The sequence below is a fragment of the Pistacia vera genome, unplaced genomic scaffold (assembly GCF_008641045.1).
Source record: "Pistacia vera cultivar Batoury unplaced genomic scaffold, PisVer_v2 Contig1218, whole genome shotgun sequence".
NCBI classification, from domain to species: Eukaryota; Viridiplantae; Streptophyta; class Magnoliopsida; order Sapindales; family Anacardiaceae; genus Pistacia; species Pistacia vera.
In genome coordinates this window covers 41,605-56,502 of record NW_022195269.1, presented here as the reverse complement: position 1 = coordinate 56,502, position 14,898 = coordinate 41,605, and the positions used below count along the sequence as shown (strand labels likewise).

Genomic DNA, 14,898 nt, shown 5'->3' with positions numbered 1-14,898 from the left:
CGTGAATTGTGTTGGATATAAATCAGGATTAGTAAGAGGAAACTTTCATAATTTGTATTGAGAAACTTTATATAGAAATTTTTGGTATTTTATTTAAAGCTTTTACAGAAAATAAAGAAAGATAGAGTTTGATTAGATATCCAGATAATGTCGGTCTGATTGGTGAGACTAACATCTCACTTCATTTTAATTAGTTATATTTAAATGCATTCTTATTATAAGAGTATACTATATAACTATCATTGGGTGATTGAGTTGTTGTTCGATAGAGACTCTTGGGTATATTATTCAAGGAGATTTGTATTTGAGTCCTTCCTCGGTTGCTAATAAGAGTAACTACTGAAGCTCTTATTCAATTGATAGTTCCAAAGTTTTAAAGAATTAGTTAAGATGCATATAAACTGACCCGAACAACTCTAATCATTAAAAAAAAAAAAAGTATACTATATATTTGTTATAAATATATAATAAATTATAAAGATTGTGTAATCAATATCATAGATATTACATCAATAACGAATTAATTGAAAAAAAAATTGCCATAAAATTTATGATAATAATTTTTTTCCAATTAATTTGGAAATTTAGGTTGTGTTGAAGTAGAAGTCAACATGACTTGATAATTGTTTTGAGTTGTAAAGTAAATGGTGTGGGATTTGGAATATTGATTTAGATTTAGAATAAGAATACTTTGAATTCAACGGCATCCTCATCAATTAGATAAATAAAAAAGATATGTAACTACTTTTAATCTTTAATGTCACAACTGCAATTGTTGTAAACAATTGACTCAATTATGAGCTATATACTAATGTTTTATTTATACAATTTCTCATATATTATTACTAAAGAAATATAAATTAAATAAATTAAAATTTAGAATTTTCATCTATTCATCACAATGTCGCGCGATCAAGTATACAATTTTTTTTTTTTTTTTTTTTTTTTGGTGATCAGGAATATTTGAGCCAACTTGTTTACACCTCAATTAATTATTCGGGACCTTGGAGTATTTGAGCCAGCTTGTTCACACCTCAATTAATCATTCGGGACCCTTAAGTTGAAAGTGTATAATTCTTGTCTTATTAATATTAGCCCGCCCAAAATTATTTTCTGGCTAGTCAGTGCCGGCAGGCGGCAACATTGCTCATTTGAAATCAGGAGTTTCAGGGAAAGTGCAGCCACACCTTTGAATGATAACATTGGATGCATAAGAACCAGCCCTCACACATTCTTCTATGGACTTCTCTTGAACCAACTGTGATAAAAATCCTCCAACAAACGCATCCCCTGCAAACATTCCATAAGAATTCTTATGTATGGATTTCGATTTACAAGTAATTTGGTGTACAATAATCTTATTTAGCATTTGTAAATACTTGCATACCTGCTCCATTTGTATCAACCAGTTTTTCTTTTGGTAACAATACCACAGGGAACTTCCCCAATTTCCCATCCTCAGCCACAACAACAGGATCAGCACCCTGAGTAATAACAGTAATCCTTTTGTGTGCTCCTGATGCTTTGGGCCACTGGGAAATCTTCAGAGCTATCTCCTCAACATCATCTGTCTGCACAATGGAAACGATCCAAACTGGTTACCATTTATAAAACAAAAGCTTGGAATCTCAAAGTATCTGGTATCAGGCAACAATTACCTCCCAACCATGAACTCTTGAAAAGGTTTTTGCTTCTGTCTCATTTCCAAAGACAAAATCCGTGTACCTGAACCCGAAACCAGAATCTTCAAGCCAATGTGTATAGATTATCTTATACAGCAACATATTTTGTAAAAAATTCTTACGGCATAAATTTATCCTGCACATCCTTGAAGAACTCGCAGAGATACGGAGCAGAAAGGTTTGTTATGAAGACCTGCAGATATATATGTCAAATTGGTTTCATTCAAATTCAAAAGCTACCATATGCAGCATACAGGAGGAGATTTTGTCACGTGATATACCTTGTTATTCGCAGCTGCATGTTCAGCAACAAATTGTACGGACTCCGGGGATACAGGGAGAAAGAACCCGGCAATATAGAAGTACTTGGCCTTCTCAACTGCCAGAAAAGGGTTAAAAAAAATCAGTTTAAAGAACGTACAATCGCACATAAGAAAGATGCAAACGAAGAATGGAGAAGTGAAAAGGGTACCTAGTGCCCAATTTTCTGGTTTTTTCAGATGGTCAGATTTGTAACAATNCAAGTATACAATTTTTTTTTTTTTTTTTTTTTTTTGGTGATCAGGAATATTTGAGCCAACTTGTTTACACCTCAATTAATTATTCGGGACCTTGGAGTATTTGAGCCAGCTTGTTCACACCTCAATTAATCATTCGGGACCCTTAAGTTGAAAGTGTATAATTCTTGTCTTATTAATATTAGCCCGCCCAAAATTATTTTCTGGCTAGTCAGTGCCGGCAGGCGGCAACATTGCTCATTTGAAATCAGGAGTTTCAGGGAAAGTGCAGCCACACCTTTGAATGATAACATTGGATGCATAAGAACCAGCCCTCACACATTCTTCTATGGACTTCTCTTGAACCAACTGTGATAAAAATCCTCCAACAAACGCATCCCCTGCAAACATTCCATAAGAATTCTTATGTATGGATTTCGATTTACAAGTAATTTGGTGTACAATAATCTTATTTAGCATTTGTAAATACATGCATACCTGCTCCATTTGTATCAACCAGTTTTTCTTTTGGTAACAATACCACAGGGAACTTCCCCAATTTCCCATCCTCAGCCACAACAACAGGATCAGCACCCTGAGTAATAACAGTAATCCTTTTGTGTGCTCCTGATGCTTTGGGCCACTGGGAAATCTTCAGAGCTATCTCCTCAACATCATCTGTCTGCACAATGGAAACGATCCAAACTGGTTACCATTTATAAAACAAAAGCTTGGAATCTCAAAGTATCTGGTATCAGGCAACAATTACCTCCCAACCATGAACTCTTGAAAAGGTTTTTGCTTCTGTCTCATTTCCAAAGACAAAATCCGTGTACCTGAACCCGAAACCAGAATCTTCAAGCCAATGTGTATAGATTATCTTATACAGCAACATATTTTGTAAAAAATTCTTACGGCATAAATTTATCCTGCACATCCTTGAAGAACTCGCAGAGATACGGAGCAGAAAGGTTTGTTATGAAGACCTGCAGATATATATGTCAAATTGGTTTCATTCAAATTCAAAAGCTACCATATGCAGCATACAGGAGGAGATTTTGTCACGTGATATACCTTGTTATTCGCAGCTGCATGTTCAGCAACAAATTGTACGGACTCCTGGGATACAGGGAGAAAGAACCCGGCAATATAGAAGTACTTGGCCTTCTCAACTGCCAGAAAAGGGTTAAAAAAAATCAGTTTAAAGAACGTACAATCGCACATAAGAAAGATGCAAACGAAGAATGGAGAAGTGAAAAGGGTACCTAGTGCCCAATTTTCTGGTTTTTTCAGATGGTCAGATTTGTAACAATTTGCAGCTGACAAATTTGCAACTAGTGACCTATACATCCACCAACACAGAATACAGTAGATGAATATTAAGATTGCCTTTCTTGACAGTACTCGTAGAAACACTAAAAGACTGCAATAGCAAATGATTTTTTTTAATATATATATATATATATATATAGGAACTGCAATAGCAAATGTTGAACAGTAAAATGAAAATCATGAAGGAAGCTCGGTATCAAACTAACCTTTCGCCACCCACAATACAGACAGCACAAGTTCCAGTAGGTGCAGCCTCATCCTCATAATACTGAACCTGATTTTTAACATCAACAACAAATATGTCAATATAAATGCAGAAGTTTCATCAAGGAAAATAACAGGAAAATAATTAACTCTGAGACAAAAATAAAGAAACTTACATTAACCCCAGCAAAATTTGAGCTTTTCTTCATCTCCTCACCAAACTTGTCCTTTCCGATGCAACCAATGAAGCTTGTTGCACCAGGAATTTGAAGCATCCACTGGAAGACATAAAAGGAAACTCACTCCACTTTAGTAATCAGATAAAATCTATCTGGCTTCCTCTAGTGCCATCAAAATAAATCCACAAAAATACCTGGGCAACTCTAATTGAATTTTGAGTAGCTCCTGCACATAATAAAATCACAAAGAACTCATCATAAACTGTTAGGTGCTAACTAAAGTACATAGCACATTTTTCTTTCAAACCAATTTCTTTAAATTTCAAACGCATTACCTCCGGCAATGAACTCCACAGTGTATTTCGAAGACATTTCATCATACCTGAGACAAAATCCATGTAAGATTGGCCCATATTTCAGTTAGCCCAGAAGATGTGTCACACCAACCATGTTATTGTCTAACAAGATAATACATTGAAATTGTCGAATATTAACAAGGTGAAAATACACGTTTTAGGAGATGAGTTGGGATAGTCAGAACTTCAGCTTCCTCAACCATTACCATAATAAGCCAATGGGAGCAGATTTCCAAAATAAATAAGCAAGAATGCATTTTAACACAAGGTATCAACATGTTTATTCAATAGTAAATAGCATATGTGGCAAACCATTCAAATTTTATTTTCCATATACCAGTTGAGGATATTTTCCTGCCTCTCTCCTCTTTCCAATGTTTTCAGCCTCAAAAAGTCACCATCAAACTTTCATATTGTTGTAGCAGTGTAAGCCTTAACAACTCTTGAAAGTTTATAAGACTATGTTAAGACAGCAAGACAATGACTAACCGCAAATGTCAGTTTGAGCTTGAAAACTTTATAAAAGACTTCAAATTCATGGCTTACCAAATTGAACTTGGGTTACGTCAAATAACACAATCATTTTCAATTTTCATGTAACATCATGGGTATGAAAACAAGAAGTAGTAATATTGTAACTTAATAAACATTTATGAATCAATATTAATGCTATTCTATTCCATGCTATCTACAACAAATGTAAAGTGAAGGAAATCTTTTTACACATAAAAAAGCTGCAACAAATGCATATTTGATCAGCATAAAAACTTCAACAACCTAATTAGAACAAGAGACCAAAACAAGAGATCAAGCTGCTCTAAAGAAAAAAAGAAAAAGAATGCTTACATAGTTAAATGCTTCTCCTCAGCAAGAATTGCATCGTTCAACTTGATGTCGTATCTGTCACCCAAAAACAACCACTTTAAATTTCAAAGCGAAGCATCCTAACACATTCTGAAAGCCAATAAAACATCTACATATTCTCATTCAAAACATTAAGCTAAGCAGATACAAATAATCAGCAACAGAGAAAACACCAAATTTTTGCCATTACTGTACTGCAGTAGTCCAGATAATCAGAAGAAAAATGTGAATTGAAACAAGGGCAATGCTACAGTCTCAGTATTCTCACCACGCCTAATGACAATTTGATAAGTTGTGACATAATTTAGTAACATAACAAGCAAGATCATTAAATGTCACAATACTAATACACTATAAATATAAAAAGAAAGTCAAAAGTAATTCTTAGAACTGAGTAGAAATGAAGAAGTGAGATACTTATTCAAGAAGTCATCATCTACTACGGCAGAGATGTCCAACAGGGGATTGCCCATGCCCAAAAGAACACCAGAGTCAGCCATTGGTTGATGAAAGAGAGAGAGTGTCTAGTCAACGGTCTAAAGGAGCAAGATTTGAGTTTGAGCGAAGATGTAATTAAAAGGGGATGTGTTAGTGCTGTGTGCCTCAATCTCAGCGATTCAGTCGGCCATTCGTAGGCTGAGAAAATCTCAGCCGGCGGAAGTGTGGCACTGCTTCCTGTTTTGTTGCTTGCCGCTATTTGGGTAGGTAAGAAATTATGTTATTGGCTTATTGCTCATTTAACTAATTTCGCCGTGAAGTCTTTGTTAACTTTAACGAGAGAATTGTGGTTAATATCGTCGTCTTCTATGAAAAACTTTCTAATATTTTTGCATTATCTTATTATGCTTTTGATAACCATTATTGACGTGATATTATTAACTTATATGAGTTTCAGAATCAACTAACAGTCTATGGCATGAGATGAGATGCGTGGAGATAAAAGAGGATAGTTTTATGAGTCCATTTGTGAGAGAAAGACTTTGTGCACCCTAAAGTTTCGATTGACTATCTTTATATCCTACATTTTAAAATAATAGATTCATTCCCTTAAAATTTAACCAATGTTTAAAAAAATTAAAAATCAATTAATTAGAAAGGTTTCTCTGATTACAAACCAAAATATCCCAAATAAATGATATTGTCCTAATTTTAAAAGCCGAACCTTAGGATAAATACAATTAACTCATCCATTTGTTTGTTTTTAATTTTGGAAAAGAAATTAACAAGTTATTATACTCAAGGTAAGGATCTACAACAATATTATCAAAAGGGTGATGACGATTTGTGGCCAGGTTGATAGCATAGAAATAACATCATTTACTAAAATGATATTCCACTACTAAATTAAACATATAAGATGACGATTATATTGAAAGAAACATCGAATTGCAAATGCATGTCGGCTATATTTTTCGGCCGTCCTGATTTTAATAACTGAACCAACCCCACCAGCCTGTACGTCGGCAAAACATGTGCACAAGTTCACCTTCGCAATCAACTATAAAAAATTAAAAACTCAATCTTACACCAACCGAAACATGGAAAAGCTTGCCGACATTTATAATACAAGAGATGACAATGACATGCAATAAGGCAAACAAAGAAATTCATATAAACTTACTCTTTAACTGAAGATAAAAACATCTTTCATCTCGAGTACATCATGATGCTTTTATTTCGTTTATAATATTAATGATCAGAATACCAAAAAGAAAACAAACAATACTGAGAGCCGAGCAATTTTCTCTAAACAATCTTTTAGTAAAAATTATTTGAAATTTCACATGACATCGCGCACATTATTTATGCTGTATTTACCTTCTCAAGGACGCTCATATTCCCCCAGGGTGAACAGTGACAACAGAGCAACTTTTAAATAGTCATCAAGGTGATGGGTCTTATTCCCCTTAAAGAAAAAAACTTTGGTTAAAGAAATGAACATCTGACACATGGCTCAAAAAAATCAGAGCTGGCAATTCAACATGACCTCAATCCTATGTAGCAACATATCTTCAAAGATGATCACAAATAGCCTTTGTAAAATCGGTGGTTGTTGAAGAGCCACCAAGATCAGCAGTTCGGTACTTCCCCTCTGCGATTGTGTTGAGGATAGCATTCTGGATCCTATCAGCCTTATCATGGAGCTCTAAATGCCGCAACATTGTCACAGCACTCAGCAGCAAGGCAGTTGGATTTGCCAAATTCTGGGGCAAGTCAAAACACATAAAAAAATAAGTAGTAAATAAATAGTGACATAGGACATGAAAGTGTGCTTCATTACGACAACCAGTAGAAAATATAATGTGATCCAAAGGAACTTGGTGAGCACCAAGCTCACCCACTTTAAAGCAATTGAGAAGTTTACAGAGGAGAAACCATGAATACTAACACAACACATTCACCTCACTAATATCTCATATACATGTCTATTCACCTCACTATTATCTAGTATATATGCCTATCTTAATTTGGAAAAAACAATTATCAAGCATGATCACACATCAAAATAGCTGTCAACCTATGGAGAGAATATCCAGATCTATTCAGGCTTTCTTTATGTTTCTAAAAGGACACGATAGAAACCCACAACTTAAGGCCACCAGTACTTCTTCCGAAGCTTTCATGAGCCCCCTCCTTCCCATACTCAATTCTGAAGAACAATTCTATCTATAATAACTAAACAAACGCTATTATTATCTTATCATATACAATGATTGGAGCTTGTTTCGTCATTATAGCATAACATTAAATACCATACCAAATAAAGTTAGATGTTGCTTCGGCAAGTTAATTTTCTGATACATCAAGATAACTAAAGAATTACATTAATTGATAAAGGTTAAGAAAGAACTTTAGAGTGCTACACTAAATCATTATAATTTTATGCTAACACCCCAAGTGAGGCTGAGGCCATATGAAATAGCTTCAATAGATGTTTACACCTCCTTGTTTGACAACAGGCAGGAGAAAAAAGGAAACTCCAAAGCAATTAGAAAACCATTAGAAAACCAAGCAGACATGAATATGCATATGGCAAAGTTAAATAGCAAGTTATAAGATCAATGCAAGATAGAAATCATGATGCAGGTTTGAAGGCCAACCTTTCCAGCAATATCAGGTGCTGAACCATGAACAGCTTCAGCAAGGGCAATTCCTCCCTCTCCAATATTGCAACTGCACAAAATTAAATGCTGTTAGATGACCTAGACTATGTTACTGGAGAAGACAGAAGATCCCAGTTACCTTGGTGTTAGGCCCAATCACCAATCAAACCAGCACATAAATCAATGATAATGTCGCCATAGAGGGTTGGGCATCACCAATACATCAAAATAGTGCTGGATTTTTCACAAGCTGTACATGGAAAACAAGTAGTCAGTTGTGGCCCCTAATTTTGTTTATTACTATAATCAGAAAAAGAACAAAGTTCCATCCATGCAGTTCTTTATTACTCCATCAATTATAAATCTAAAATATCTTCACATAACAGAGTACAAGTAATAAGGAATTGTAAAATCTCAGCAGCAATTGTCAATAACAACTTCCTCTATATACTATCTCAGGGTACTTTCTGCAACTACGACAACACTGCAAGTAAAAATTAATCATATTTCATAAACAGATACATAGTATTGCGGGAGAGGAATCTATAATTAATGACTTAAAAATGCAAGACCTTAGGAGAGGACCATCCGTTCTCTGCATAATATTAGCTTTGTGTATTGCAGACACTCTTTCTCTTCCATGGGCCTTGGCATAGTGAAAAGCATATTCAGCCACCCTCAAACTAGCCGACGGGTAATAATTTGAGACTCTCAACCACACCTTACCACCTATCATAAGAAATAAAAAACTCCTTTAGATTTATACTATATTCTGTATGTTTGTTAGTGAGAAAATCTGTTCTTGCAGAAGCGAACTCACTTGATGTTCCAGACCACTGTACTCCCCTTCAGTATTTTCGGATAGTGATAAGATTACATCATCATACCGGTTTATAGCCAGGAAGGCTGTAGCAAGGCCTAACATTGGCATACAAATTAAGCTCTTTCCTCAAAGTAAGGTTCAAAGAACGATGACCTTTCGATTGGTGTGCCATAGCCCTTTCAAGCCTACCCCATTTCGCGTACTGATTCTAAACTTTCCCATGTCAGAAACTTTGAGTTCTGGGATCAACTTCAGTTCCGACATAGTGCTCCTCCCATTCAATTGGCACTTCAGCTGTTCAACACCTACATGAGTACAAATGACAACATTTGTCACAACTATTAAGTTGCTCTGACAAAGAATGTTACTACAAATGCTTGAAGTTTGCAGCTAGAGTCATCAGTAACATGATCCACTTTCTATTGACATAAAAAAGCTATGAGTGAATAGGAAAAGAGTATTAAGATACTATGTCTACAAATGGCAAAGAGCAAAGCAGCAGAAAATTCTTCCCCAATAACAATCTACAAAATAGGACGCAAGGAAAGAAAAACAAAAATATATAAAGAAAAATTCAACACAAAAAAGAATACAACATATTCCCATCGACAAAACAAGGTCAAATCTTACCTTATACCTCTAATTTAAATGAGCATCAACAAAACCTTAACTACAAAAAATAAAATAAAATAAATAAAAATAAAAAAACCCATATTATAATGAACAATTAATGCAATTTTTCAAAAAAGCATTCAATCTCACACTTATTTTCACTTCTTTTCAACAATAAAGTAAATTCTCTCCATTCAACCAAATCCACACTGCCATTGTAATATTGAATATTTACCATGCATTCTTTACCTTCAACTTATGAAAAGCGTTCAAGCAGAAGAGCAAAAGAATATACATAGAAATGTGAATTTTATTATCTCCATAAGCGACAACTTAATTACAGAAGGCCTTCCACAAAAGGGAAGTTCTGATAGATTTATTGAACTTCAATTAACATCTCTGATGAATTTCATAAGAGGTTTATGACATATTCAAGTAAGTTCTTTGCTATTTTTGCCAGAGATATGAAAAAGATTTTTCCTAACACAAAATACACAGCGAATAATTAAGTTACAAGATGGACCATAGAAGTCATCCAATTGCGAAATTGCATTTAGTTCAGCCAAGAAAAAGTAAATAATCTTCAATATTTATCAAAAGGAGAAATTTAAAAGAACAAACACAGCATAAAAAGAAGAGAAGCAAAGCAGTTTTGAAACGGAGTAGACCTGTTTAACGGACTCGGCTATTCGGGGCGATTCCGTCGCCGGGGAGAGAGAGTGGCTCGGATCGGAGTAGTGTCGGCAGAAAAGTATCTAGCTATGGGTAAAATTGAGCTTGGGTTGGGGTTTGTAGCGGAGAGGATCTGGTTCGATTGGCTACCGAGGACCGTCTCACGAGCTGAGTCGCCATTATTGATTACTCTGCTTTTGGTCCGTCGATGTAATATGAAAAAGAAAATAAAAGTAAAACGCAAATAAAGAGAGAAAATTAATTCTTTTTAATTTTATTTATTATTATTTTGTATAAAAGGAATTCAATACCTGTTCAAAAGTTCAAGGCTCCGTTTGGTTCACAATTTTTGTTTTGGGAAAAGTTTTTTGAAAAAAGTTAAAAAAAAAAGTTGAATTAGGTGGGTATACGATTGTAGGATTTACAAATTCATAAAATACCCCTTATGTTTGTTTTTTTACAAACACCCTTATAATAAAATATTAAAAGTTACAAAAACACCCCTAATCCACCCTCAAATACGGGCAGCCAGCCACCCCTCGGAGGGTGACCGGAGTCACCGTAACAAAAACATTAAAAATATTTAGGGGTATTTAATTGAATTAACAAATTTAGGGGGTTTAAAAAATGTTGAATAATATTGTGAGTTTTTGGGTATTTACTGTTTAACTTTTTTGGAAATACTAAAAGTAGTATCCCAAAATCCAACCAAACGAAGCCCAAAGGTTTCTTTACTCGAACTGGTCCGAAAACCGTGAGGCTACACTTATTTATTTATTTTAATTTTGTATTTGCTAAAGGAAAATAAGAATTTTGATTTTTTTTAATTTATGTTTAGAACACGAAAAAATTATTCCAATTGAATAAATATGGATGGTAAATATATGGGTCATATATTTATATGACATAATAAGAATTATGAGAGATTTCTTTATAGAAGTTACTCTTTGTTATGCCCAATCAGAATTCAGAGAGGTTTTGTACCGTCAAGATGTTGCCACGTCGCACAATGACGAAAGAGGTATAGTTTCATCCGTGCAGCAGGTGAATGTCAGGCTTGCGAGTGGCTGAATCGTCACATGCCCAAGTCCTACGCAATTTAAAGACGTCTCTGTGCAGACAACTAATGGAAAGCAGGTTAGGAATTGTACCACACTGTCAGACTGCAGAATCAGATTATTATCGAATCCTCGCATTAAATAGAGGGCTTCTCTTTTCATTTACGGGGTTGACTTATTTTAGTCTTTAACAACACACTCTCTCTCTCTCTCTCTCTCTCTCTCTCTCCTCTCTATATATATATATCTATATATATATAATATATAGATAATATAATATATCTATTCTCTCTAGATTGTAACTTAGCTCACTACATGCGACCTGATTGTAACCGTCTATTAATACAACTACAGTGGACGTAGGATTCGCTTTTAAGCATCCGAACCACTTTAAAAACCGTCTTTTATTTATTCTCTTGCTACATATTTCCATATCATGTGTAATTTCTAAGTCTGTTTAGCACTTTGCACGTGTGAGTCGTTGGTGTCAAAATTAAGCATCAATAGTTTGGCGCTAGAAGGAGGGCTTGATTTAGTATCTGCTCTTCATCAAAAACCTCTGATCAATCGGTCATACCCATCAACAAATAGCTCGCAGTTTTGAAACTGAGCGAATCGACCTTGACAATGAGGAAATCCCCTGGGTACAGGATGACACTTGTCCTGAAGTGCCGCCAGTCCAACAGAGTATCATGGCGGATATTCCTTCAAGCTCACAGCTCAACCCAACTGTGATGAGTTACCTAGAGAGGTTCAATAATACTCTTCAAACGGTTAGCCAAAGTCTAGACCGTTTGGATCGAGTCGTACCACCAGAGTCCAATGAAGCGGTGCCAGCGCCAAAGACGCCTACAAGTTGCGCAAAAGCGCGGAAAAGGACAAAAGCCTATACCGCGAGCACTGTAGTGCGCAAAAGTAAGGGAAAACAAGTGGCGAGCAGTGGACCGAAGGGCTCCGAGGGACTAGCGAACACCGATCGTGCAACGGGTAGAATACTCGTGGCATTGCGACTCAGCAACATGTCGCAGCATGAGCCGTCCCACGCCACATCGCATGGGCACTCCCACAAAAGTGCAAGGCAAGGAGATTCCCAATATCGTCAAAACGATGACCTCGACTGTCATCATGCGGGAAACCCCTATAGTCTGCGGGTCAAATTTGACCACCGCGGAGATCGGGAAAACTCCCCGAGCCTTTCAATGCCTTTACACGGCCCCAACTAGCGTGTGTCAAGGTTTGCTAGAGCTTCCGACTGAGTTGAGGAAGAGCCTGATTTGCGGTCTTTCCTCAATTGCAATCATGAGGGTCAAACCCACGTTGCGGAAAGTGATCCACAGGCAGCTCCGCTGTCTAATATTAAGGAACTACAACGAGCTTTGGATCAGCTTAAGGCTTAGCAGAATGGGTGTGGGAAGGTCGTAGAGGCGTCTCCTTTTTCTCCAGTAGCTTTAGGTGCTCCTCTCCCATCGAGATTCAGAATGCCTAACATGCGGGCATTTGATGGGAATTCAGATTCTCAGGATCACCTTTACGAGTTCAACGATCTCATGAAACTCCACAAAGTCTCCAACTTGGCCAAATGTTACTACTTAGTAGTAACCCTAACTGCCTATGCCAAGCGCTAGTTCAGGTTGCTTCCCGTGGGATTAATTATCTCATGGCATCAAATGAGCTCATCATTCTTGAGACACTTCCAGGCAAACAAGAAGTTCTCGATGTCATTAAGCTACCTGAGCAACATACGATAGGAGATGAATGAATCTCTCCAGTCTTACATAGACAGATTCCATAGGGAACTCCACAAAGTGGCTCATACTCCCGAGGAGCATGTTCATACTCTCATTATTGCGAGGGTTCGCCCACAGACTGACTTGTGGAAGGAATTGCAATCCGAGGATGATGTTTCCCTCACTCGCTTCTATAAACTCATTGAGAAATATCTCCGAATCGAAAATTCTGTGGCCGCTCTTAATCGCCACAACTCTAGTCCCTCGACTAGTGTTCCCGACCGGGGGGAGAATAATAGAAGGGCTGATCGCAGATGGGCCAATGATGATCAACAGAAAGGAAAGAAGCAGCGATTTGAGCCCAAAAAATCTTATGCCTTAATTCCTTGTTGCGATCGCGACAAAAGTTAATACACTCCTTTGAATGCTTCAGTGTCTACTATTTTGGATAAGTTAGAGGAGGTCAGCCTACTCGGAAAGCCAGAGCCCATGAAGAATCCCCCCTTAGCCAGAAACAACAAAAAATACTGCCGCTATCATCAGGATAATAAGCATCACACCAATGACTATCGGGCTCTCAAGCAAGCAATCGAAGACCTCATCAAGTAGGGACACTTTAAAGAGTATGTTGATGGTCCGACTCCCATTTGGGAAAAGGATCAAGAGGAACAAGGGAAGAAGCGCAATCGTCGCAAGGGTCTCTACTATGTAGGGATCATCTTTAGAGGACTGCACCTTGCGGAGAATTCTTGAGGTGCCCAATAGAGGTATGCTCGGGAAGCTCGGCATGACCCCGTGAGTGTAATGAGCATAGTGCCACAACCTACTAAGATTCATAGGGAAGAGGAGATCACATTCTCTAAGAAAGACGCGGTGCAACTGCATCATCCCCATGAGGATGCACTTGTCATCGCGCCTGAAATAAGTCGGTGCAAAGTCCACATAATGTTGATGGACAATGGAAGCGCTGTGGATATCCTGTTTCAGCAAGCTTTCAAAAAAATGCAATTGGACGAGGCAGACCTGAAGCCTGCCTCTATCTCTCTCTATGGTTTTACTAGGGATCATCTGATTCTTAGGGGAATGATCTCACTCTCGGTCACGTGAGGTGAAACCAACGAAATGACCAAAATGATAGAGATTTTGGTGGTAGACTGTCCATCCGCCTTCAATGGCATTCTAGGACGACCTCTACTACGAAATTTCAAGGCAGTCACCTCCATCTACCATCTGAAAATGAAGTTCCCAACCCCGATGGGGATTGGGGAAGTAAAAGGATCTCAACGCTAATCTCACGACTGCTACATAAGAGCAGTGCATATGGCGTGCAAGGGAAAAGGATGGCCAATAGGCATCCCCGAGCAGGCTATGGCGATCAGCAGAATCGACCCACAGCCTGGCCTAGTAGAGGATAACATGGATCCTTGCATCCAAGAGTGCCCTCACAGTGGGTCAGTTGAGGACCTATCTAAGGTGTTAGTCGATCAAAATGAGCCGACCGGAGTGTTAAGAATCGGGAGTAATCTCAACCCCCAGCTCACCAAAATCCTGACAAGCTTCCTTAGAGAGAATGTCGATGTTTTTGCATGGACTCATGCACTTGACATTGACAGTGCAGTCAAGCTGATTTGCCAGAAGAGAAGAGCCATAGACCCTGAGCGCTATGTTGCCTTGAAAACTAAGGTAGATAAGCTCCTTTTGAATGGGTCCATTCGAGAAGCACTTTACCCGAGCTGGGTTACCAATCCGGTCTTGGTAAAGAAGCCCAATGGCAAGTGGTGAACCTAT

At 37.3% G+C, this 14,898-nt stretch overlaps 2 protein-coding genes and 1 pseudogene across 2 annotated transcripts; all 3 read right to left on the bottom strand.

Moving 5' to 3' along the window:
* Positions 1-924: 924 nt before the first annotated feature.
* LOC116114353 (adenosine kinase 2-like) lies at positions 925-2,434 on the bottom strand. Its single transcript, XM_031400497.1, has 7 exons — positions 2,419-2,434; positions 2,155-2,262; positions 1,964-2,061; positions 1,805-1,875; positions 1,659-1,725; positions 1,388-1,571; positions 925-1,290 (listed from the first exon to the last, which is right to left on the bottom strand). Exons 1-7 carry the CDS (start codon positions 2,432-2,434, stop codon positions 1,148-1,150), a joined length of 687 nt encoding a protein of 228 aa, XP_031256357.1. The 3' UTR covers positions 925-1,147.
* Positions 2,303-5,949, bottom strand: LOC116114320 (adenosine kinase 2-like). Its single transcript, XM_031400471.1, has 12 exons — positions 5,532-5,949; positions 5,097-5,150; positions 4,230-4,276; positions 4,089-4,120; positions 3,892-3,993; positions 3,718-3,785; positions 3,445-3,521; positions 3,254-3,351; positions 3,095-3,165; positions 2,949-3,015; positions 2,678-2,861; positions 2,303-2,580 (listed from the first exon to the last, which is right to left on the bottom strand). Exons 1-12 carry the CDS (start codon positions 5,612-5,614, stop codon positions 2,438-2,440), a joined length of 1,026 nt encoding a protein of 341 aa, XP_031256331.1. The 5' UTR covers positions 5,615-5,949; the 3' UTR covers positions 2,303-2,437.
* A 771-nt stretch (positions 5,950-6,720) lies between these two features.
* LOC116114329 lies at positions 6,721-10,505 on the bottom strand (annotated as a pseudogene).
* Positions 10,506-14,898: the final 4,393 nt, after the last annotated feature.

Coding starts and splice junctions, on each gene's coding strand:
- LOC116114320 (XM_031400471.1), bottom strand. CDS start 5,614: ATGGCTGACTCTGGTGTTCTTTTGGGCATGGGCAATCCCCTGTTGGAC. Junction 3,522..3,717: donor TGTATTGTGGGTGGCGAAAG/GTTAGTTTGATA, acceptor GTGGATGTATAG/GTCACTAGTTGCAAATTTGT. Junction 2,581..2,677: donor GGTTGATACAAATGGAGCAG/GTATGCATGTAT, acceptor GAATGTTTGCAG/GGGATGCGTTTGTTGGAGGA.